This window comes from Petromyzon marinus, chromosome 59 (assembly GCF_048934315.1).
Source record: "Petromyzon marinus isolate PM22_M1 ecotype Great Lakes invasive population chromosome 59, UKy_Petmar_22M1.pri1.0, whole genome shotgun sequence".
NCBI lineage: Eukaryota > Metazoa > Chordata > Hyperoartia > Petromyzontiformes > Petromyzontidae > Petromyzon > Petromyzon marinus.
In genome coordinates this window covers 1,610,198-1,633,286 of record NC_133725.1, presented here as the reverse complement: position 1 = coordinate 1,633,286, position 23,089 = coordinate 1,610,198, and the positions used below count along the sequence as shown (strand labels likewise).

Here is a 23,089-nt window from a genome sequence, read left to right as displayed (position 1 = left end):
TCATCATCTACATCATCTACATCATCATCTACATCATCATCTACATCGTCATCTACATCATCATCTACATCATCATCTACATCATCATCTACATCGTCATCTACATCATCATCTACATCATCATCTACATCATCTACATCATCATCTACATCATCATCTACATCATCATCTACATCATCATCTACATCATCTACATCATCATCTACATCATCATCTACATCGTCATCTACATCATCATCTACATCATCATCTACATCATCATCTACATCGTCATCTACATCATCATCTACATCATCTACATCATCATCTACATCATCATCTACATCATCATCTACATCATCATCTACATCATCATCTACATCATCATCATCATCTACATCATCATCTACATCATCATCATCATCTACATCATCATCTACATCATCATCATCTACATCATCATCTACATCATCATCTACATCATCATCATCTACATCATCATCGACATCGTCATCTACATCATCATCTACATCATCATCATCTACATCGTCATCTACATCTACATCATCATCTACATCATCATCTACATCATCATCTACATCATCATCTACATCATCTACATCATCATCTACATCATCATCATCTACATCGTCATCTACATCTACATCGTCATCTACATCATCATCTACATCATCTACATCATCATCTACATCATCATCTACATCATCATCTACATCATCTACATCATCATCTACATCATCATCTACATCATCATCTACATCGTCATCTACATCATCATCTACATCATCATCTACATCATCATCTACATCGTCATCTACATCATCATCTACATCATCTACATCATCTACATCATCATCTACATCATCATCTACATCATCATCTACATCATCATCTACATCATCATCTACATCATCTACATCATCATCTACATCATCATCTACATCATCATCTACATCATCATCTACATCATCATCTACATCATCATCATCGTCAGCTTGGGGTTCCCCGTTCGGCTCGGAGCGCTGGGTGCTGAAGAAGCGACGTTGGGGATGGAGGAGAGAGAAGAGGGGGGGGGGTGGAGGGGGGTGGAGGGGGGTGGAGGGGATAAGGAGCAGGGTGAGGAGGAGGGTGAGGAGGAGGGTGAGGAGGAGGGTGAGGAGGAGGGTGAGGAGGAGGGTGAGGAGGAGGGTGAGGAGGAGGGTGAGGAGGAGGGTGAGGAGGAGGGTGAGGAGGAGGGTGAGGAGGAGGGTGAGGAGGAGGGTGAGGAGGAGGGTGAGGAGGAGGGTGAGGAGGGGTATGAGTGCTAGGGGGGAGGGGGAGGAACGGGGCGGGGACAAGGAGGAGGGTTCGGGGCAGGGGAGGAAGGCGAGGGGGAGGAGGAGGGAGATGAGGAGGGAGGGAAAGAGGAGGGCTAGAGGGTGGAAGGGCTGGGGGAGAGCGGGTGGAGGCTGACTCACGTGCGCGCTGCTGCTGGTGGTGCTGCTGCTGCTGGTGGTGGCGAGGGGGGAGCCGTTCTTGAGCCAGGCGTAGGATGGAGCCGGGGAGCCGGAGGCGCGGCAGGGCCAGCGCAGCGCCTCGTGGACTCCGAGCTCGGCGTCGCGTAGGGGCAGCAGCCAGCGTGGGGCAGCTGCAGAGGGGCAGCAACAGGGCAGCTCCACACAGAACCCTCGTCCCATACAGAACCCTCGTCCCATACAGAACCCTCGTCCCATACACAACCCTCGTCCCACACAGAACCCTCGTCCCATACAGAACCCTCGTCCCATACAGAACCCTCGTCCCATACAGAACCCTCGTCTCATCCCATACAGAACCCTCGTCCCATACAGAACCCTCGTCTCATCCCATACAGAACCCTCGTCCCATACACAACCCTCGTCCCATACAGAACCCTCGTCCCACACAGAACCCTCGTCCCACACAGAACCCTCGTCCCATACAGAACCCTCGTCTCATCCCATACAGAACCCTCGTCCCATACAGAACCCTCGTCCCACACAGAACCCTCGTCCCATACAGAACCCTCGTCCCATACAGAACCCTCGTCCCATACAGAACCCTCGTCTCATCCCATACAGAACCCTCGTCCCATACAGAACCCTCGTCCCACACAGAACCCTCGTCCCATACAGAACCCTCGTCCCATACAGAACCCTCGTCCCATACAGAACCCTCGTCCCATACAGAACCCTCGTCCCATACAGAACCCTCGTCCCACACAGAACCCTCGTCTCATCCCATACAGAACCCTCGTCCCATACAGAACCCTCGTCTCATCCCATACAGAACCCTCGTCCCATACAGAACCCTCATCCCATACAGAACCCTTGTCCCATACAGAACTCTCATCTCGTCCCATACAGAACCCTCGTCCCATACAGAACCCTCATCCCATACAGAACCCTCGTCCCATACAGAACTCTCGTCTCATCCCATACGGAACCCTCGTCCCATACAGAACCCTCATCCCATACAGAACCCTCATCCCATACAGAACTCTCGTCTCATCCCATACAGAACCCTCGTCCCATACAGAACCCTCGTCCCATACAGAACCCTCGTCCCATACAGAACCCTCGTCTCATACCATACAGAACTCTCGTCCCATACAGAACTCCCGTCTCGTCCCACACAAAACCCTCATCCCATACAGAACCCTCATCCCATACAGAACCCTCATCCCATACAGAACCCTCGTCCCATACAGAACTCTCGTCTCATCCCATACGGAACCCTCGTCCCATACAGAACCCTCATCCCATACAGAACCCTCATCCCATACAGAACTCTCGTCTCATCCCATACAGAACCCTCGTCCCATACAGAACCCTCGTCCCATACAGAACCCTCGTCCCATACAGAACCCTCGTCTCATACCATATAGAACTCTCGTCCCATACAGAACTCTCGTCTCGTCCCACACAAAACCCTCATCCCATACAGAACCCTCATCCCATACAGAACCTCAGTCTCATCCCATACAGAACCCTCGTCCCATACCATACAGAACTCTCGTCTCATCCCATACAGAACCCTCATCCCATACAAAACCCTCGTCCCATACAGAACCCTCATCCCATACAGAACCCTCATCCCATACAGAACTCTCGTCTCATCCCATACAGAACTCTCGTCCCATCCCATACAGAACCCCAGTCTCATCCCATACAGAACCGTCGTCCCATCTCTCCTACCGGGTGTCACTTCTCAAGCGCGTGTCTCTCTCTCTCTCCTCTCCCCACGCTGCCTCTCAAGTCACTGGCCATGCCCCACGGAGCCGAAACGTCGGACGTGGCGCGGCAGGCACAGGGGCGCCGAGACAGTCGGTGCCTCGGCACCAGTCTGAGAGCTTCACGAGTTAGAACCCCCCACTACAACCCCCCACTACAACCCCCCCACTACAACCCCCACTACAACCCCCCACTACAACCCCCCACTTCAACCCCCCCACTTCAACCCCCCCACTACAACCCCCCACTTCAACCCCCCACTTCAACCCCCCAATTCAACCCCCCCACTTCAACCCCCCACTTCAACCCCCCACTTCAACCCCACACTTGCTACCCCCCACTTCAACCCCCCACTTCAACCCCCCACTTCAACCCCCCACTTCAACCCCCCACTTACTACCCCCCACTTCAACCCCCCACTTCAACCCCACACTCACTACCCCCCACTTCAACCCCCCACTTACTACCCCCCACTTCAACCCCCCACTTTCTACCCCCCACTTCAACCCCCCACTACAACCCCCCACTACAACCCCCCACTTCAACCCCCCACTTCAACCCCCCACTTCAACCCCCCCACTTCAACCCCCCACTTCAACCCCCCCACTTCAACCCCCCACTTCAACCCCCCCACTTCAACCCCCCACTTCAACCCCCCAATTACATCCCCCCACTTCAACCCCCCCACTTCAACTCCCCCAATTCAACCCCCCACTTACTACCCCCCCACTTCAACCCCCCACTTCAACCCCCCACTTCAACCCCCCACTTCAACCCCCCACTACAACATCCCACTTCAACCCCCCACTTCAACCCCCCCATTACAACCCCCCACTTCAACCCCCCACTACAACCCCCCACTTCAACCCCCCCACTACAACCCCCCACTTCAACCCCCCACTTCAACCCCCCACTTCAACCCCCCCACTTCAACCCCCCCACTTCAACCCCCCACTTCAACCCCCCACTTCAACCCCCCACTACAACCCCCCACTACAACCCCCCAATTCAACCTCCCACTACAACTCCCCACTACAACTCCCCACTTCAACCCCCCCACTTCAACCCCCCCACTACAACCCCCCACTACAACCTCCCCACTACAATCCCCCACTTCAACCCCCCACTTCAACCCCCCACTTCAACCCCCCACTTCAACCCCCCCACTTCAACCCCTCACTTCAACCCCCCACTTCAACCCCCCCACTTCAACCCCCCCACTTCAACTCCCCCAATTCAACCCCCCCACTTACTACCCCCCACTTCAACCCCCCACTTCAACCCCCACTTCAACCCCCCACTTCAACCCCCCACTTCAACCCCCCACTTCAATCCCCCCCTACAACCCCCCACTACAACCTCCCACTTCAACCCCCCACTTCAACCCCCCACTTCAACCCCCCCACTACAACCCCCCACTTCAACCCCCCACTACAACCCCCCACTTCAACCCCCCCACTACAACCCCCCACTTCAACCCCCCACTTCAACCCCCCCACTTGCTACCTCCCACTTCCACCCCCCCCCACTTCAACCCCCCACTTCAACCCCCCACTCGCCAGCCCCACAATTTTCCCCTCTTCCGAGGAACCCTCCACTCTTGATGCAGTGCAACTCCCACACTCCATTAGCTTTTCATTAATTCACCAAATTTAGAGATGGAGTGAGTGAGAGAGATTTCTGCAAATCTCAGACTGTGCTCATTATTTAACCCACACACTCCAACCCCCTCCCTCCCTCCCTCCCTCCCTCCCTCCCTCCCTCCCTCCCTCCCTCCCTCCCTCCCTCCCTCCCTCCCTCCCTCCCTCCCTCCCTCCCTCCCTCCCTCCCCCAACGAACCAGGCGCAATTGCCCGTGGCGAAATGCTCGGACGATCGAGGGCTTTAATTAGTGGCAATTAAATCTGCGGCGTTACTTAACGAGCAGATGCGTGGCTCGAGCCGTATCGCGTTCGTGCCGTTTAATGGATGGGTGGGGGGGGGGCAGTGGGGGGGGGGGCAGGGGGGGGGGGCACGGGGATGGGAGGCGGTGGGGTGCGCGGCTGGGCGGGGGTTGAAATGAAATTAATTTGCTCGCCGCTCGCTGAACGGACACGCGCGGATGGCTGGGCCGCAGAGTGCGACGGACGCATCGCTGAGAATTCGCAAATGGGAAAAGCGTCGCGCGATGGCCGTGGATTGGACCTGTTACTTCGGGTTCACGATGGCCCTGGGGTGGCCTCTAGCCGGGTTCACGATGGCCCTGGGGTGGCCTCTAGCCGGGTTCACGATGGCCGTGGGTGTGGCCTCTAGCCGGGTTCACGATGGCCCTGGGGAGGCCTCTAGCCGGGTTCACGATGGGCCTGGGGTGGCCTCTAGTCGGGTTGACGATGGCCCTGGGGAGGCCTCTAGCCGGGTTCACGATGGTCCTGGGGTGGCCTCTAGCCGGGTTCACGATGGCCCTGGGGAGGCCTCTAGCCGGGTTCACGATGGCCCTGGGGAGGCCTCTAGCCGGGTTCACGATGGCCCTGGGGTGGCCTCTAGCCGGGTTCACGATGGCCCTGGGGAGGCCTCTAGCCGGGTTCACGATGGCCCTGGGGAGGCCTCTAGCCGGGTTCACGATGGGCCTGGGGCAGTGTTCTCCATTACAAGGCCAGCGGGCCACTTGCGGCTCCGGGTGCCTCATCATCACCATCACCACAATCACCACCATCACCACCATCACCACCACCATCACCACCATCATTACCACCATCACCACCATCACCACCACCATCACCATCACCAACACCATCACCACCACCACCATCACCATCACCACCATCATCACCACCACCATCACCACCATCACCACCATCACAACCACCACCATCACCACCACCATCATCACCACCACCATCACCACCATCACCACCATCACCACCACCATCACCACCACCATCACCACCACCATCACCACCACCATCACCACCACCACCATCATCACCACCACCATCACCACCATCACCACCATCACCACCATCATCACCACCATCACCACCATCGTCGTGGAACTGCTGTCAGAGCCCCAATGGTTTCAATGGTGTCTTGGCCCTCACAGTGGCGATGTCTTATCGGCGAAAGTTATTGAAAAACTCCGCTGTAGGGAGAAGGAGAAGGTGGAGGAGAAAGGGGTGGATAGGAAGGACGAGTTGAGGGGGGTGAGGAGGGGGATGACGGGTGGGGGGGTGATAGCGGGTGGGTGATGGTAGTGGAGATTGTGGTGGTGGCGGTGGTAGTGGTGGCGGTGGTGGTAGAGGCGGCGGTGGTGGTGGTGGTGGTAGTGGCGGTAGTGGTGGCGGTGGTGGTGGTGGTAGTGGCGGTAGTGGTGGTGGTGGCGGTGGTAGTGGTAGTGGCGGTAGTGGTGGCGGTAGTGGTGGCGGTAGTGGTGGCGGTAGTGGTGGCAGTAGTGGTGGTGGTGGCGGTAGTGGTGGTTGCGGTAGTAGTGGTGGTGGCGGTAGTGGTGTTGGTGGTGGCAGCAGTGGTGGTGGCGGTAGTGGTGGTGGTGGCGGTAGTGGTGGTTGCGGTAGTGGTGGTCGCGGTAGTAGTGGTGGTGGTGGTGGCGGTAGTGGTGTTGGTGGTGGCAGTAGTGGTGGTGGCGGTAGTGGTGGTGGTGGCGGTAGTGGTGGTTGTGGCAGTTGCGGTAGTAGTGGTGGTGGTGGTGGCGGTAGTGGTGGTGGCAGTAGTGGTGGTTGCAGTTGTGGCGGTCACGGTAGTAGTGGTGGTGGCGGTAGCGGTAGTGGTGGTTGCGGTAGTGGTCGCGGTAGTAGTGGTGGTGGCGGTAGCGGTAGTGGTGGTTGCGGTAACGGTAGTGGTGGTTGCGGTAGTGGTGGTGGTAGTAGTGGTGGTGGCGGTGGCGGTAGCGGTAGTGGCGGTGGCGGTAACGGTAGTGGTGGTTGCGGTAGTGGTCGCGGTAGTAGTGGTGGTGGCGGTAGTGGTGGTTGCGGTAGCGGTAGTGGTGGTAGCGGTAGTGGTGGTTGCGGTAGCGGTAGTGGTGGTTGCGGTAGTGGTGGTTGCGGTAGTGGTGGTTGCGGTAGCGGTAGTGGTGGTAACGGTAGTGGTGGTTGCGGTAGCGGTAGTGGTGGTTGCGGTAGTGGTGGTTGCGGTAGTGGTGGTTGCGGTAGCGGTAGTGGTGGTAGCGGTAGTGGTGGTAGCGGTAGTGGTGGTTGCGGTAGCGGTAGTGGTGGTTGCGGTAGTGGTGGTGGTGGTGGTAGTGGTGGTTGCGGTAGTGGTGGTGGTGGCGGTAGTGGTGGTTGCGGTAGTGGTGGTGGTGGCGGTAGCCTGCGGTGGTGACGCACCGCGCACCGTTACGGTGCCGTTTGCCGCGTTGCCCCCTGCGGCGTTGCGTGCCGAGCACGTGTAGGTGCCTCCGTCCGACTCGCGCACCTCGCGGATCTCCAGCAGGGAGCCCGACTCGGACAGCCGCGCCGAGGGCGGCAGCTCTCCGCCGGCTCGGGACCACGACAGCCGCGGCACGGGGCTGGTCACGGTGGTGGAGCGGTGGGGAGCGGTGGTGCAGCAGTTAGCAAACCCGGCGACTCCTCGCCCCCTACCCCCCCCCCCCCCCCCGGGTGCGATTGGCCCGCTCACTACATACTGCCCATAGACTCTACACTGCCCATAGACTCAACACTGCCCATAGACTCTACACTGCCCATAGACTCAACACTTCCCATAGACTCAACACTACCCATAGACTCAACACTGCCCATAGACTCAACACTGCCCATAGACTCAACACTTCCCATAGACTCAACACTGCCCATAGACTCAACACTGCCCATAGACTCAACACTGCCCATAGACTCAACACTGCCCATAGACTCAACACTTCCCATAGACTCTACACTGCCCATAGACTCAACACTACACATAGACTCAACACTACCCATAGACTAACACTGCCCATAGACTCAACACTACCCATAGAATCAACACTGCCCATAGACTCAACACTGCCCATAGACTCAACACTGCCCATAAACTCAACACTGCCCATAGACTCAACACTGCCCATAGACTCAACACTACATGTAGACTCAACACTGCCCATAGACTCAACACCGCCCATAGACTCAACACTACCCATAGACTCAACACTGCCCATAGACTCAACACTACACATAGACTCATCACTGCCCATAGACTCAACACTGCCCATAGACTAACACTGCCCATAGACTCAACACTGCCAATAGACTCAACACTGCCCATAGACTCAACGCTACCCATAGACTCAACACTGCCCATAGACTAACACTTCCCATAGACTCAACACTACACATAGACTCAACACTACCCATAGACTCAACACTACCCGTAGACTCAACACTGCCCATAGACTCAACACTGCCTATAGACTCAACACTACCCATAGACTAACCCCTAGGTCGACTCGGCCTCAAATGAGCGCCTGATGCGGTGCGTAGTAAACCGCCACTTGCTGCTACTCGCTAAGAGCACTTGCCCCAATGATCTGGTAAGGCTACACGGGGGATCTTTGTCTTTGGGTGGGTGGGGGGGTGGAGTTCGCAGGGGTCAAGAGGTCACGCACGGTCAATAGAGTCACGTGGATAGCGAGAGGTGGCGATAGTAGATGTCACATTGGGGAGGATGATTCATTCAGCAGTGTATTGACCATGGATCCTGATGATGACAGTGAAGATGGTGATGATGGTGGTGGTGATGATGGTGGTGATGGTGGTGATGGTGGTGAAGGTGGTGGTGATGGTGTTGGTGATGGGGATAATGGTGGTGATGGTCGTGGTGATGGTGATGGTGGTGATGGTGTTTGGTGATGGTGTTGGTGATGGTGGTGATGGTGTTGGTAATGGCGTTGATGATGGTGGTGGTGATGGTGGTGAAGGTGGTGGTGATGGTGTTAGTGATGGTGTTGGTGATGGTGGTGAAGGTGTTGGTGATGGTGTTGGTGATGGTGATGGTTATGGTGTTGGTGATGGTGTTGGTGATGGTGTTGGTGATGGTGTTGGTGATGAAGGTGGTGGTGACGGCGTTGGTTTTGGTGATGGTGATGGTGTTGGTGATGGTGTTGGTGATGGTGTTGGTGATGGTGGTGATGGTGTTGGTGATGGTGGTGAAGGTGTTGGTGATGGTGTTGGTGATGGTGCTGGTTATGGTGTTGGTGATGGTGTTGGTGATGGTGTTGGTGTTGGTGATGGTGTTGGTGATGGTGTTGGTGATGGTGTTGGTGATTAGGGTGGTGGTGACGGCGTTGGTGATGGTGTTGGTGTTGGTGATGGTGTTGGTGATGGTGGTGGTGATGGTGGTGGTGATGGTGTTGGTGATGGTGTTGGTGATGGTGTTGGTGATGGTGGTGATGGTGTTGGTGATGGTGGTGAAGGTGTTGGTGATGGTGTTGGTGATGGTGATGGTTATGGTGTTGGTGATGGTGTTGGTGATGGTGTTGGTGATGGTGTTGGTGTTGGTGATGGTGTTGGTGATGTTGTTGGTGATGGTGTTGGTGATTAGGGTGGTGGTGACGGCGTTGGTGATGGTGTTGGTGATGGTGTTGGTGTTGGTGATGGTGTTGGTGATGGTGGTGGTGATGGTGTTGGTGATGGTGATGGTGTTGGTGATGGTGTTGGTGATGGTGGTGAAGGTGTTGGTGATGGTGATGGTTATGGTGTTGGTGATGGTGATGGTGTTGGTGATGGTTATGGTGTTGGTGATGGTGTTGGTGATGGTGTTGGTGATGGTGTTGGTGTTGGTGATGGTGTTGGTGTTGGTGATGGTGTTGGTGATGGTGTTGGTGATGGTGTTGTTGATGGTGTTGGTGGTGGTGTTGGTGATGGTGTTGGTGATGGTGTTGGTGATGGTGATGGTGTTGGTGGTGGTGTTGGTGGTGGTGTTGGTGATGGTGTTGGTGTTGGTGATGGTGTTGGTGATGGTGTTGGTGATGGTGATGGTGTTGGTGATGGTGTTGGTGATGGTGTTGGTGATGGTGTTGGTGATGGTGTTGGTGATGGTGTTGGTGTTGGTGATGGTGTTTGTGATGGTGTTGGTGTTGGTGATGGTGTTGGTGTTGGTGATGGTGTTGGTGATGGTGTTGGTGTTGGTGATGGTGTTGGTGATAGTGTTGGTGATGGTGGTGGTGATGGTGTTGGTGTTGGTGATGGTGTTAGTGATGGTGTTGGTGTTGGTGATGGTGTTGGTGATGGTGTTGGTGATGGTGATGGTGTTGGTGATGATGTTGGTGATTATGATGGTGTTGGTGATGGTGTTGGTGATGGTGTTGGTGATGGTGTTGGTGATGGTGTTGGTGTTGGTGATGGTGTTGGTGGTGCTGTTCCTGATGGTGTTGGTGATGGTGTTGGTGGTGGTGTTGGTGATGGTGATGATGTTGGTGATGGTGTTGGTGTTGGTGATGGTGTTGGTGATGGTGTTGGTGATGGTGATGATGTTGGTGATGGTGATGGTGATGGTGTTGGTGATGGTGATGATGTTGGTGATGGTGTTGGTGATGGTGTTGGTGTTGGTGATGGTGTTGGTGATGGTGTTGGTGATGGTGGTGGTGTTGGTGATGGTGTTGGTGATGGTGTTGGTGGTGTTGGTGTTGGTGATGGTGTTGGTGATGGTGTTGGTGTTGGTGATGGTGTTGGTGATGGTGTTGGTGATGGTGATGGTGTTGGTGATGGTGATGGTGTTGGTGATGGTGTTGGTGATGGTGTTAGTGTTGGTGTTGGTGATGGTGTTGGTGATGGTGTTGGTGATGGTGATGGTGTTGGTGATGGTGTTTGTGTTGGTGTTGGTGATGGTGTTGGTGATGGTGATGGTGTTGGTGGTGGTGATGGTGTTGGTGATGGTGTTGGTGATGATGTTGGTGATGGTGTTGGTGGTGGTGTTGGTGATGGTGTTGGTGATGGTTTTGGTGATGGTGTTGGTGGTGGTGTTGGTGATGGTGATGGTGTTGGTGATGGTGTTGGTGATGGTGATGGTATTGGTGATGGTGATGGTATTGGTGATGGTGATGGTGTTGGTGATGGTGTTGGTGATGGTTATGGTGTTGGTGATGGTGTTGGTGATGGTGTTGGTGTTGGTGATGGTGTTGGTGATGGTGTTGGTGATGGTGATGGTGTTGGTGATGGTGTTGGTGATGGTGTTGGTGTTGGTGATGGTGGTGAAGGTGTTGGTGATGGTGATGATGGTGTTGGTGATGGTGTTGGTGATGGTGTTGGTGATGCTGTTGGTGTTGGTGATGGTGTTGGTGATGGTGATGGTGTTGGTGATGGTGTTGGTGATGGTGATGGTGTTGGTGGTGGTGATGGTGTTGGTGATGGTGTTGGTGATGGTGTTGGTGATGGTGTTGGTGTTGGTGATGGTGTTGGTGATGGTGCTGGTGTTGGTGATGGTGTTGGTGATGGTGTTGGTGTTGGTGATGGTGTTGGTGATGGTGATGGTGTTGGTGATGGTGTTGGTGTTGGTGATGGTGATGGTGTTGGTGATGGTGTTGGTGATGGTGATGATGTTGGTGATGGTGTTGGTGATGGTGTTGGTGATGGTGTTGGTGATGGTGTTGGTGTTGGTGATGGTGTTGGTGATGGTGTTGGTGATGGTGTTGGTGATGGTGTTTGTGTTGGTGATGGTGTTGGTGATGGTGATGGTGTTGGTGGTGGTGATGGTGTTGGTGATGGTGTTGGTGATGGTGGTGATGGTGTTGGTGATGGTGGTGAAGGTGTTGGTGATGGTGTTGGTGATGGTGATGGTTATGGTGTTGGTGATGGTGTTCGTGATGGTGTTGGTGATGGTGTTGGTGTTGGTGATGGTGTTGGTGATGGTGTTGGTGATGGTGTTGGTGATTAGGGTGGTGGTGACGGCGTTGGTGATGGTGTTGGTGATGGTGTTGGTGATGGTGTTGGTGTTGGTGATGGTGTTGGTGATGGTGGTGGTGATGGTGTTGGTGATGGTGTTGGTGATGGTGTTGATGATGGTGGTGAAGGTGTTGGTGATGGTGATGGTTATGGTGTTGGTGATGGTGATGGTTATGGTGGTGGTGATGGTGTTGGTGATGGTGTTGGTGTTGGTGATGGTGTTGGTGATGGTGTTGGTGGTGGTGTTAGTGATGGTGATGGTGTTGGTGGTGGTGATGGTGTTGGTGATGGTGTTGGTGTTGGTGATGGTGTTGGTGATGGTGTTGGTGATGGTGATGGTGTTGGTGATGATGTTGGTGATTATGATGGTGTTGGTGATGGTGTTGGTGATGGTGATGGTGTTGGTGATGGTGTTGGTGGTGCTGTTGCTGATGGTGTTGGTGATGGTGTTGGTGGTGGTGTTGTTAATGGTGATGATGTTGGTGATGGTGTTGGTGTTGGTGATGGTGTTGGTGATGGTGTTGGTGATGGTGATGATGTTGGTGATGGTGATGGTGTTGGTGATGGTGATGATGTTGGTGATGGTGTTGGTGATGGTGTTGGTGTTGGTGATGGTGTTGGTGATGGTGTTGGTGATGGTGGTGGTGTTGGTGATGGTGTTGGTGATGGTGTTGGTGGTGGTGTTGGTGATGGTGATGGTGTTGGTGATGGTGTTGGTGTTGGTGATGGTGTTGGTGATGGTGATGGTGTTGGTGATGGTGATGGTGTTGGTGATGGTGTTGGTGATGGTGTTAGTGTTGGTGTTGGTGATGGTGTTGGTGATGGTGTTTGTGTTGGTGTTGGTGATGGTGTTGGTGATGGTGATGGTGTTGGTGGTGGTGATGGTGTTGGTGATGGTGTTGGTGATGATGTTGGTGATGGTGTTGGTGGTGGTGTTGGTGATGGTGTTGGTGATGGTTTTGGTGATGGTGTTGGTGGTGGTGTTGGTGATGGTGTTGGTGATGGTGTTGGTGATGGTGATGGTATTGGTGATGGTGATGGTATTGGTGATGGTGATGGTGTTGGTGATGGTGTTGGTGATGGTTATGGTGTTGGTGATGGTGTTGGTGATGGTGTTGGTGTTGGTGATGGTGTTGGTGATGGTGTTGGTGATGGTGATGGTGTTGGTGATGGTGTTGGTGATGGTGGTGAAGGTGTTGGTGATGGTGGTGATGGTGTTGGTGATGGTGTTGGTGATGGTGTTGGTGATGGTGTTGGTGATGGTGTTGGTGATGGTGATGGTGTTGGTGATGGTGTTGGTGATGGTGATGGTGTTGGTGATGGTGTTGGTGGTGGTGATGGTGTTGGTGATGGTGATGGTGTTGGTGATGGTGTTGGTGATGGTGTTGGTGTTGGTGATGGTGTTGGTGATGGTGCTGGTGTTGGTGATGGTGTTGGTGATGGTGTTGGTGATGGTGTTGGTGATGGTGATGGTGTTGGTGATGGTGTTGGTGATGGTGTTGGTGATGGTGTTGGTGATGGTGATGATGTTGGTGATGGTGTTGGTGATGGTGTTGGTGATGGTGTTGGTGATGGTGTTGGTGTTGGTGATGGTGTTGGTGATGGTGTTGGTGATGGTGTTGGTGATGGTGTTTGTGTTGGTGTTGGTGATGCTGTTGGTGATGGTGATGGTGTTGGTGGTGGTGATGGTGTTGGTGATGGTGTTGGTGATGATGTTGGTGATGGTGTTGTTGGTGGTGTTGGTGATGGTGTTGGTGATGGTTTTGGTGATGGTGGTGGTGTTGGTGTTGGTGATGGTGTTGGTGATGGTGTTGGTGATGGTATTGGTGATGGTGATGGTATTGGTGATGGTGTTGGTGATGGTGATGGTGTTGGTGATGGTTATGGTGTTGGTGATGGTGTTGGTGTTGGTGATGGTGTTGGTGTTGGTGATGGTGTTGGTGATGGTGTTGGTGATGGTGTTGGTGATGGTGGTGAAGGTGTTGGTGGTGATGGTGTTGGTGATGGTGTTGGTGATGGTGATGGTGTTGGTGATGGTGTTGGTGATGGTGTTGGTGAAGGTGTTGGTGATGGTGTTGGTGATGGTGTTCGTGATGGTGTTGGTGATGGTGATGGTGTTGGTGATGTTGTTGGTGATGGTGTTGGTGATGGTGTTGGTGATGGTGCTGGTGTTGGTGATGGTGTTGGTGGTGGTGAAGGTGTTGGTGATGGTATTGGTGATGGTGATGGTGTTGGTGAAGGTGTTTGGTGATGGTGTTTGTGATGGTGGTGAAGGTGTTGGTGATGGTGTTGGTGGAGGTGTTTGGTGATGGTGTTGGTGATGTTGATGAAGGTGTTGGTGATGGTGTTGGTGATGGTGGTGAAGGTGTTGGTGATGGTGTTGGTGATGGTGTTGGTGATGGTGTTGGTGATGGTGGTGGTGATGGTGGTGTGAATTTCAGTGACTTACTTTCCAAGAGCAAAGCATTCGAGCTTGAGGTTGTGTCCCTGAACGGCGATGATCTTGGAAGGGAACGTGGCTTCAATCCGTGGTTCGTACGCCCCCATAACTCCTGAACAACCCAACAACAACAACAATAACAAAATCAACAACAATGACAACCTAAACAATACTAAGAAACAAAATAATAACAAGCATAGCAATAACAACGCCAACAAAAACAATACAAAACGACCGATGATGGAAAAGAATAATAACAATGACAGCAAACGAACGCTAAAAACAAAAACGATAACTAAACGCACTAACAATGTCAACAACAACAATCCCAATAACAATAACAGCAGCAAATGACGACGAAACAAAAATAGCAACTCCAATTAACAATGGCAACAATAATAACACCAAATTCAACAGCACAACGTCAACAATAACAACTTGACACGTGGCAGATTCCCCGAGTCAATGTTTAGATGGTTGGGTTCAGGTCACCGTCCCGTAATCAGCTGACGAGCCACGTGCCCTCCTTGAGAGCCCTCCACCACCTGACGCGGTCAACGAGAAATCGAATTCTCACGTCTTTTACTATTTTACGATGTAGCTACCTTTATATTATTGGCTCTTTCGGTAAAGTCACGTAGAAGGTAAATAATGAAATAATAAAAAATAACTATATATTTTTTCTTTTACTATGTTTTATTTGCATTACTTTATTATTTCCCTTCTACGTGACTTTACTTTTATTGTTATGAAATAACAAAATGAAACATAATAAAATGCATGTATGTTTTTATTATGTTCTATTATTATAAAAAAAAAAACAAAAAAATATGTATATTTTTTATTATGTGTTATTTTTATTATTTTATTCTTTCCCTTCGACATGACTTTACCGAAAGAACCAAGAATATGAATCCCTGCAGTCACGAAAGCTTTAAATCGAAATGTATCTATCTTAATTTTTTGCAAGTAAGGCCCAACTCAGCGACCTGGCCATCACAGATTTGATAGCCCAATGAAGTGGCTTAACATTTGGACATTTACAGCGGCGGACAAATACTCTGGACGCGTGATGTTGATGCGAAATGTGTGAGGGAAAAACCGGAGGGCCCGGGAGAAAAATCCACGCGACCACGGGGAGAGAGACACGCGAACTCCAAATATACAGCAGCAGCAGGCGTCAGGGTATGGATGGAACCCACGACCTCCTGTATACCAGGTGAGGTAGTTAACATCTCCTAGCCACCGTGATGATGATGAGAGAGAGAGAGACAAACTCCAAATATACAGCAGCAGGCGTCAGGGTCGGGATCGAACCCATGACCTCCTGTACACCAGGCGAGGTAGTTAACATCTCCAAGCCACCGTGATGATGATGAGAGAGAGAGACACGCAAACTACAAATATACAGCAGCAGGCGTCAGGGTATGGATCGAACCTACGACCTCCTGTACACCAGGCGAGGTAGTTAACATCTCCAAGCCACCACAGTACGACAGGGCCGCTGTGATCCGTAGCTCACGACTCATTACACACACACACAGTGCTCGCTACAAGAGCGAACCACAAAACCTCCTCGCTGACCTCTTCAAGGGACATAAACCATCACCACGCAAACTCTGGGGGTCATTCTCGCAGCAGAAGCGGCAGGGGGGGGGGGGTGCTTTTGGCTGCTGGCTGTCAGGGCATCGTCGCGCGGCGCTTTCAGATGCGCTTCTGCGGCCGTCTGGAACGCTCTTCCCTTCCGATATTAGGAAGCCACTGGGAGCTGTGATGCACTCTTAAATCTATATTGAAAACTCGTTTCTTTGAAACTGCTTTTTCTGTTTAGTTTGCTGTCCTTGCTGATTAGCACAGTTATGCTACGTACGGTGTGAAAGAAGTTCAACATAGATACACACTGCCTATGGACTAACACTACCCATAGACTCAACACTGCCCATAGACTCAACACTACACATAGACCCAACACTGCCCATAGACTCAACACTACCCATAGACTCAACACTGCCCATAGACTCAACACTGCCCATAGACTCAACACTACCCATAGACTCAACATTGCCCATAGACTCAACACTGCCCATAGACTCAACACTACCCATAGACTCAACACTGCCCATAGACTCAACACTACCCATAGACTCAACACTACCCATAGACTCAACACTGCCCATAGACTCAACACTACCCATAGAATCAACACTGCCCATAGACTCAACACTACCCATAGACTAACATTGCCCATAGACTCAACACTACCCATAGACTCAACACTACACATAGACTAACACTACCCATAGACTCAACACTACCCATAGACTCAACACTACCCATAGATTTTGATTTAAAGCTTTCGTGACTGCAGTAATTCATATTCTTAGCTCTATCGGTAAAGTCAAGAGACTTTACCGAAAGAGCTAAGAATATGAACTACCCATAGACTCAACACTGCCCATACACTCTAAATTTCACACTTAACTTACAATTTAGCAATCTTTGAAATAGCGTAATCAACCAGACCATGCGTTAATTGTGTTTTAACCGACTGTCTGTGTTGCTTTATATAGTTTCCAAATTTTGCTAAACGCTGCTTGATTTAGTGTGCTCCGTCTATCTCTGTCTCCCCTGGTGTGTCTGTGTTAATTCCCTCTACTTAAGGTCTGTATATATATCAGCGGTTATGTGTTTCCTCTCTCTCTTAAATTTAGCTCTTCTGTACATGATGATTGCTTGTGTTGCAATCGAAACGGCGTATGCTATAATGTAATTTTATTTTCATTATTTATTCTATGTGACTTTACCGAAAAAAACAAAGAGTAATTCCTGCAGTCACGAAAGCACCTCATCAAGTTTACTGCCCATACACTCAACACTGCCCATAGACTCAACACTACCCATAGACTCAACACTACCCATAGACTCAACACTACCCATAGACTCAACACTGCCCAAAGACTCAACACTACCCATAGACTCAACACTACCCATAGACTCAACACTACCCATAGACTAACACTACCCATAGACTCAACACTGCCCATAGACTCAACACTACCCATAGACTCAACACTGCCCATAGACTAACACTACCCATAGACTCAACACTGCCCATAGACTCAACACTGCCCATAGACTCAACACTGCCAACAGACTCAGCACTACCCATAGACTCAACACTACCCATAGACTCAACACTACCCATAGACTAACACTACCCATAGACTCAACACTGCCCATAGACTCAACACTACCCATAGACTCAACACTGCCCATAGACTAACACTACCCATAGACTCAACACTGCCCATAGACTCAACACTGCCCATAGACTCAACACTGCCAACAGACTCAGCACTACCCATAGACTCAACACTGCCCATAGACTCAACACTGCCCATAGACTCAACACTGCCCATAGAATCAACACTACCCATAGACTCAACACTGCCCATACACTCAACACTACCCATAGACTCAACACTGCCCATACACTCAACACTACCCATAGACTCAACACTACTCATAGACTCAACACTACCCATAGACTCAACACTACCCATAGACTCAACACTACCCATAGACTCAACACTACCCATAGACTCAACACTACCCATAGACTCAACACTACCCATAGACTCAACACTGCCCAAAGACTCAACACTACCCATAGACTCAACACTACCCATAGACTCAACACTACCCATAGACTAACACTACCCATAGACTCAACACTGCCCATAGACTCAACACTACCCATAGACTCAACACTGCCCATAGACTAACACTACCCATAGACTCAACACTGCCCATAGACTCAACACTGCCCATAGACTCAACACTGCCAACAGACTCAGCACTACCCATAGACTCAACACTACCCATAGACTCAACACTGCCCATAGACTCAACACTGCCCATAGACTCAACACTGCCCATAGAATCAACACTACCCATAGACTCAACACTGCCCATACACTCAACACTACCCATAGATTCAACACTACCCATAGACTCAACACTACCCATAGACTCAACACTGCCCAAAGACTCAACACTACCCATAGACTCAACACTACCCATAGACTCAACACTACCCATAGACTAACACTACCCATAGACTCAACACTGCCCATAGACTCAACACTACCCATAGACTCAACACTGCCCATAGACTAACACTACCCATAGACTCAACACTGCCCATAGACTCAACACTGCCCATAGACTCAACACTGCCAACAGACTCAGCACTACCCATAGACTCAACACTGCCCATAGACTCAACACTGCCCATAGACTCAACACTGCCCATAGAATCAACACTACCCGTAGACTCAACACTGCCCATACACTCAACACTACCCATAGACTCAACACTGCCCATACACTCAACACTACCCATAGACTCAACACTACTCATAGACTCAACACTACCCATAGACTCAACACTACCCATAGACTCAACACTACCCATAGACTCAACACTACCCATAGAGTAACACTACCCATAGACTCAACACTGCCCATAGACTCAACACTGCCCATAGACTCAACACTGCCAACAGACTCAGCACATACCCATAGACTCAACACTACCCATAGATTCAACACTGCCCATAAACTCATCACTGCCCATAGACTCAACACTGCCTATAGACTCAACACTGCCCATAGAATCAACACTGCCCATAGACTCAGCACTACCCATAGGCTCAACACTACCCATAGACTCAACACTACCCATAGACTCAACACTACCCATAGACTAACACTACCCATAGACTCAACACTACCCATAGACTAACACTACCCATAGACTCAACACTGCCCATAGACTCAACACTGCCCGTAAACTCAAGACTGCCCATTTACTCAACACTGCACCTCCAATTAGCACGGTTGGCTACGAATGGTGGTGTTGGTGGTGATGGTAGTGGCAGTGGTGGCAGTGGTGGTGATGGCGGCGGTGGTGGCGGTGGCGATGGTAGTGGTGATGGTATTGGCAGTGGTGGCGGTGGTGGCGGCGGTGGTGGCGGTGGTGGTGGTGGTGGCGGTGGCGATGGTAGTGGCAGTGGTGGTGGCGGTGGTGTCGGTGGTGGTGGCGGTGGCGGTGGTGGCAGTGATGGTGGCGATGGCAGTGGCGATGGTAGTGGCAGTGGTGGCGGTGGTGTCGGCGGTGACGGCGGCTTTGTCCGCTCACCGCCGGGCCGCAGCAGGAGCGGTGTGGGTGGGCTCCGCTCGACGCGGTCCACCCCGGCTCCGTGTTCTCCCCGCGCCTTGCTGCGCACCACGCAGGAGTAGCGCCCCGCGTCCGTGCCCTCCACCCGCGTGATGTACAGGTTGCCCGTCAGCTGGGACACGAACCGCCGGCCGTCCGATAGCACCTCCACCTCTTCCTCCACCTCCTCCTCCGCCTCCTCTTCCATCGCCGCCGCCGCCGCCGCCGCCCCCTCTCTCTCCCGTTTTCCGGCCGTGCCGCTACGGACGCGCGTCCGGCGTCTCCGCCCGGTGGACTTCAGCCAGCTGTAGGACACCTCTGCAAGACGACGCGAACGAGAGAAGCGCGGTCGGCAACATCCAAACGCAGGACCGCAGAGCTTGGGAAATTATTTTTTTCTTTAATCTCTCTCTTTTAAAAAAAGAATGGGATGTAGCTCGCCCTGCTCGGTCACGTGTGTGAGTTTTCCTCCCAGATGTTTAAAAAAAATACCTCTCGTTGGTAAATTTGCCCAAACATCCAAATGTAGGACCGCAGAACTCAGTCCTCCTCCTGGTCCTCCTCGCAAACGCGGCGTGCGGTTTTCATCCGGGCTCTCCGCTTTCCTCCCCCATGGATGAACAACTTACTCATCGAGCTGGCCGGACCATCCAAATGTTGGAGCACAGAACTTGGGCAATTTTTCTTTTTAAAGATTGAGATTCATACTCCCCCCTCCCCCCCCCCCCCTGCTCGCACACGTGTGTGGTGTCTCACCGGTTTCCACCGAAGAGTATCAATAAAACATGAAATAAAAAATAAACCCCCCGTTAGTAGAGCTGGCCGAACATCCAAATGCAGGACCACAGAACTTGGGCAATTATTGGCCCACGTGTTAATCCGCAATTGTTGGCGTCGGTCCTGGCCGCCTTCCTTCCCGCTTGCGTGCGATTTCCCACCAACCTCCGTGCGCGGAAGATGCCTCGCGTCACGAAGTACGGCCACAGCGTTGGCGAGATGCCGTTCTTATCGCCAAGCGGACCATTCAAACATTCAGCGGGGCGACTCTCTCTTCAATGTTATGCACACATATATATTAAAAACATCCCGATTGTAGAGTCGCGAGCCGAAGGATCCCTGCCGGAACAGACGCACCCTCCACGCTGTTCAGTTGCCGATCCTGCCCGCCACCGGCTCCGCTTCCCCCCCCCCTCCCGCTCCGGCTCCCCCCTCCCCTCTCCCCATTGGTTATCCACGTCGGCCGCCGCCCCCCCCGGGCCCTCATCGGCGGCGCACGCCGTAGGCTCGGGGCGCAAAACGTCGCGCGGGGTTGCCGCGGAGACGGAGGCGGCTGGGAATGAGCGCGCCGTGGAACGTTACGTAGGCGCGCTGCACTCGACTCCGAGGGGTACGCCAAGCCCCAGTCATCCCCAGGATTATCGCTACCCTGTATTCATCCTGTAAACCCGCGGGCAGGTTTATTGGGAGGGGGGAATTAGGCGGCGAGATGGAGGCGGCGTGGCCAAAATAATCCACCCGACGGCGATCCGGACTTTCCCGGGGTGAGAATTAATCACTGGGGTGGAAACCCTTCGTGTTGGAAAGTGGCTCGCGGAAGCGGATATCACAGAGCTACCGCTGAGATCTCCTTCTTCTTATTCAAGCGACGCTCTGGTGCACACAGAACGGCCCGTGGAAGTGGACATGACAGAGCTACCTCCGAGATCCCCTTCTTCTTCTTACTCAAGCGACACTCTGGTGCACACAGAACGGCCCGCGGAAGTGGATATGACAGAGCTACCTCCGAGATCCCCTTCTTCTTATTCAAGCGGCGCTCTGGTGCACACGCAGAGCACAGGGGGCAGCACTTTCCCACCCGCCCTGCCGGTGTGAGAGTAGCGCTCGTCACGTGACGGTCACGACCTCTACATTTTTGTTCCACCGTCTCAGACGGTGCATCTTGGGCCCTAAAGAAATTCAGAAAATCGCCTGGGCCCATCGACGGCGCATCGATGAAACGTGACGATCGGTCTGTGGTCGCCGATTGCCGTCAGGATTTGACGGCTGAGCGGCAGCCGGGAGACGGAACGCCACCCCGAGACAGAGAGAGGCGCGCCTCCTCCGCGCGAGACGGGGCTATGAATTCATCTCTCGTGTGTGTTTTGTTGTTGTTGTTGTGCGTGTTGTTGTTGTTTTTGTTTGTTTTGTTGTTGTTGTTGTTGTGTGTGTTGTTGTTGTGTGTGTTGTTGTGTGTTTTGTTGTTGTGTGTGTGTGTTGTTGTTGTTGTGTGTGTTGTTGTGCGTGTGGAGCGGAAGTGTAGCGGTTAGCGCTACGCTGCGCTACGAAAGCCGGCGACCCGAGTTCAGATCGCACTCACGGCCAACACCAGTGACGATTACCTGAACCGATCCTGGGCCTCCCCTAGGACGACTCAGCCTCAAATGAGTACCTGGTTCGGTGTGTAGTAGTAAACATCGCCACTGGGGAGACAAAAGCGGCCTGGCGTGGTGCTGACCACCCACCCCCTCGTGTGCCGTTCCGGCCTTCATAGGTGGGTGCTCGCTAACAGCACTTGCCCCTACAGCCTTTTACAGGCTATTCGGGGGATCTTTATTGTTGGGCAGGCAATTTCTACGCGGATCGTCATGTCGCCGGATCGTGAGAGGTGGCGATGGCTTTGGCGGAGTCAGTTCCTTCATCCAGCAGTGGACAGACCATGGCTGATGAGGCGGGTATCGTGGCTGTCGTAGAAATAATGAAAACAATTTTTTTTCCATTTTCAATTTCTTTCCTCCCATCTCACACCCCCCCCCCCCCCTTTTCCCCTCATTGGGAGCGAAAAGGTAAAATCAATCGGTAATAAGCAGCTCATTAACCCCCGCGCACTTCCGCAACGACCGGGAAACCGCCCTGCGCCGCACGGGCAAAGCAGGCGCAGCCCTGGGAATGTCCCTGCTCACGCCCCTGCTGGCAGAAGAGGCCTCCCACTGGCAGAGAGAGCGCGAGAGAGTTTCGGTACGTACGGTGCGAAATAAACTCAACACTGCCCATAGACTCAGCACTGCACCATAGACTCAACACTGCCCATAGACTCAGCACTGCCCATAGACTGAGCACTGCCCATAGACTCAACACTATCCATAGACTCAGCACTGCCCATAGACTCAACACTGCCCATAGACTCAGCACTGCCCATAGACTCAACACTGCCCATAGACTCAACACAGCCCATAGACTCAACACTGCACCATAGACTCAACACTGCCCATAGACTCAGCACTGCCCATAGACTCAACACTGCCCATAGACTCAACACTGCCCATAGACTCAACACAGTCCATAGACTCAACACTGCCCATAGACTCAACACAGCC

The 23,089-nt window shown here is 52.5% G+C and overlaps 1 protein-coding gene across 1 annotated transcript in view; it reads right to left on the bottom strand.

Annotated features, from left to right (window-relative positions):
• Nucleotides 1-21,000, bottom strand: part of LOC116955302 (contactin-4-like) — a 60,868-nt gene extending 39,868 nt beyond the window's left edge. The window contains exons 1-5 of the mRNA XM_076052938.1: nt 20,871-21,000; nt 19,719-20,054; nt 14,525-14,627; nt 7,546-7,727; nt 1,458-1,627 (exon numbers count right to left, since the gene is read on the bottom strand). Coding sequence (XP_075909053.1) covers nt 1,458-1,627; nt 7,546-7,727; nt 14,525-14,627; nt 19,719-20,054; nt 20,871-21,000 — 921 coding nt within the window. The remainder of the gene's footprint in view (nt 1-1,457; nt 1,628-7,545; nt 7,728-14,524; nt 14,628-19,718; nt 20,055-20,870) is intronic.
• Nucleotides 21,001-23,089: the final 2,089 nt, after the last annotated feature.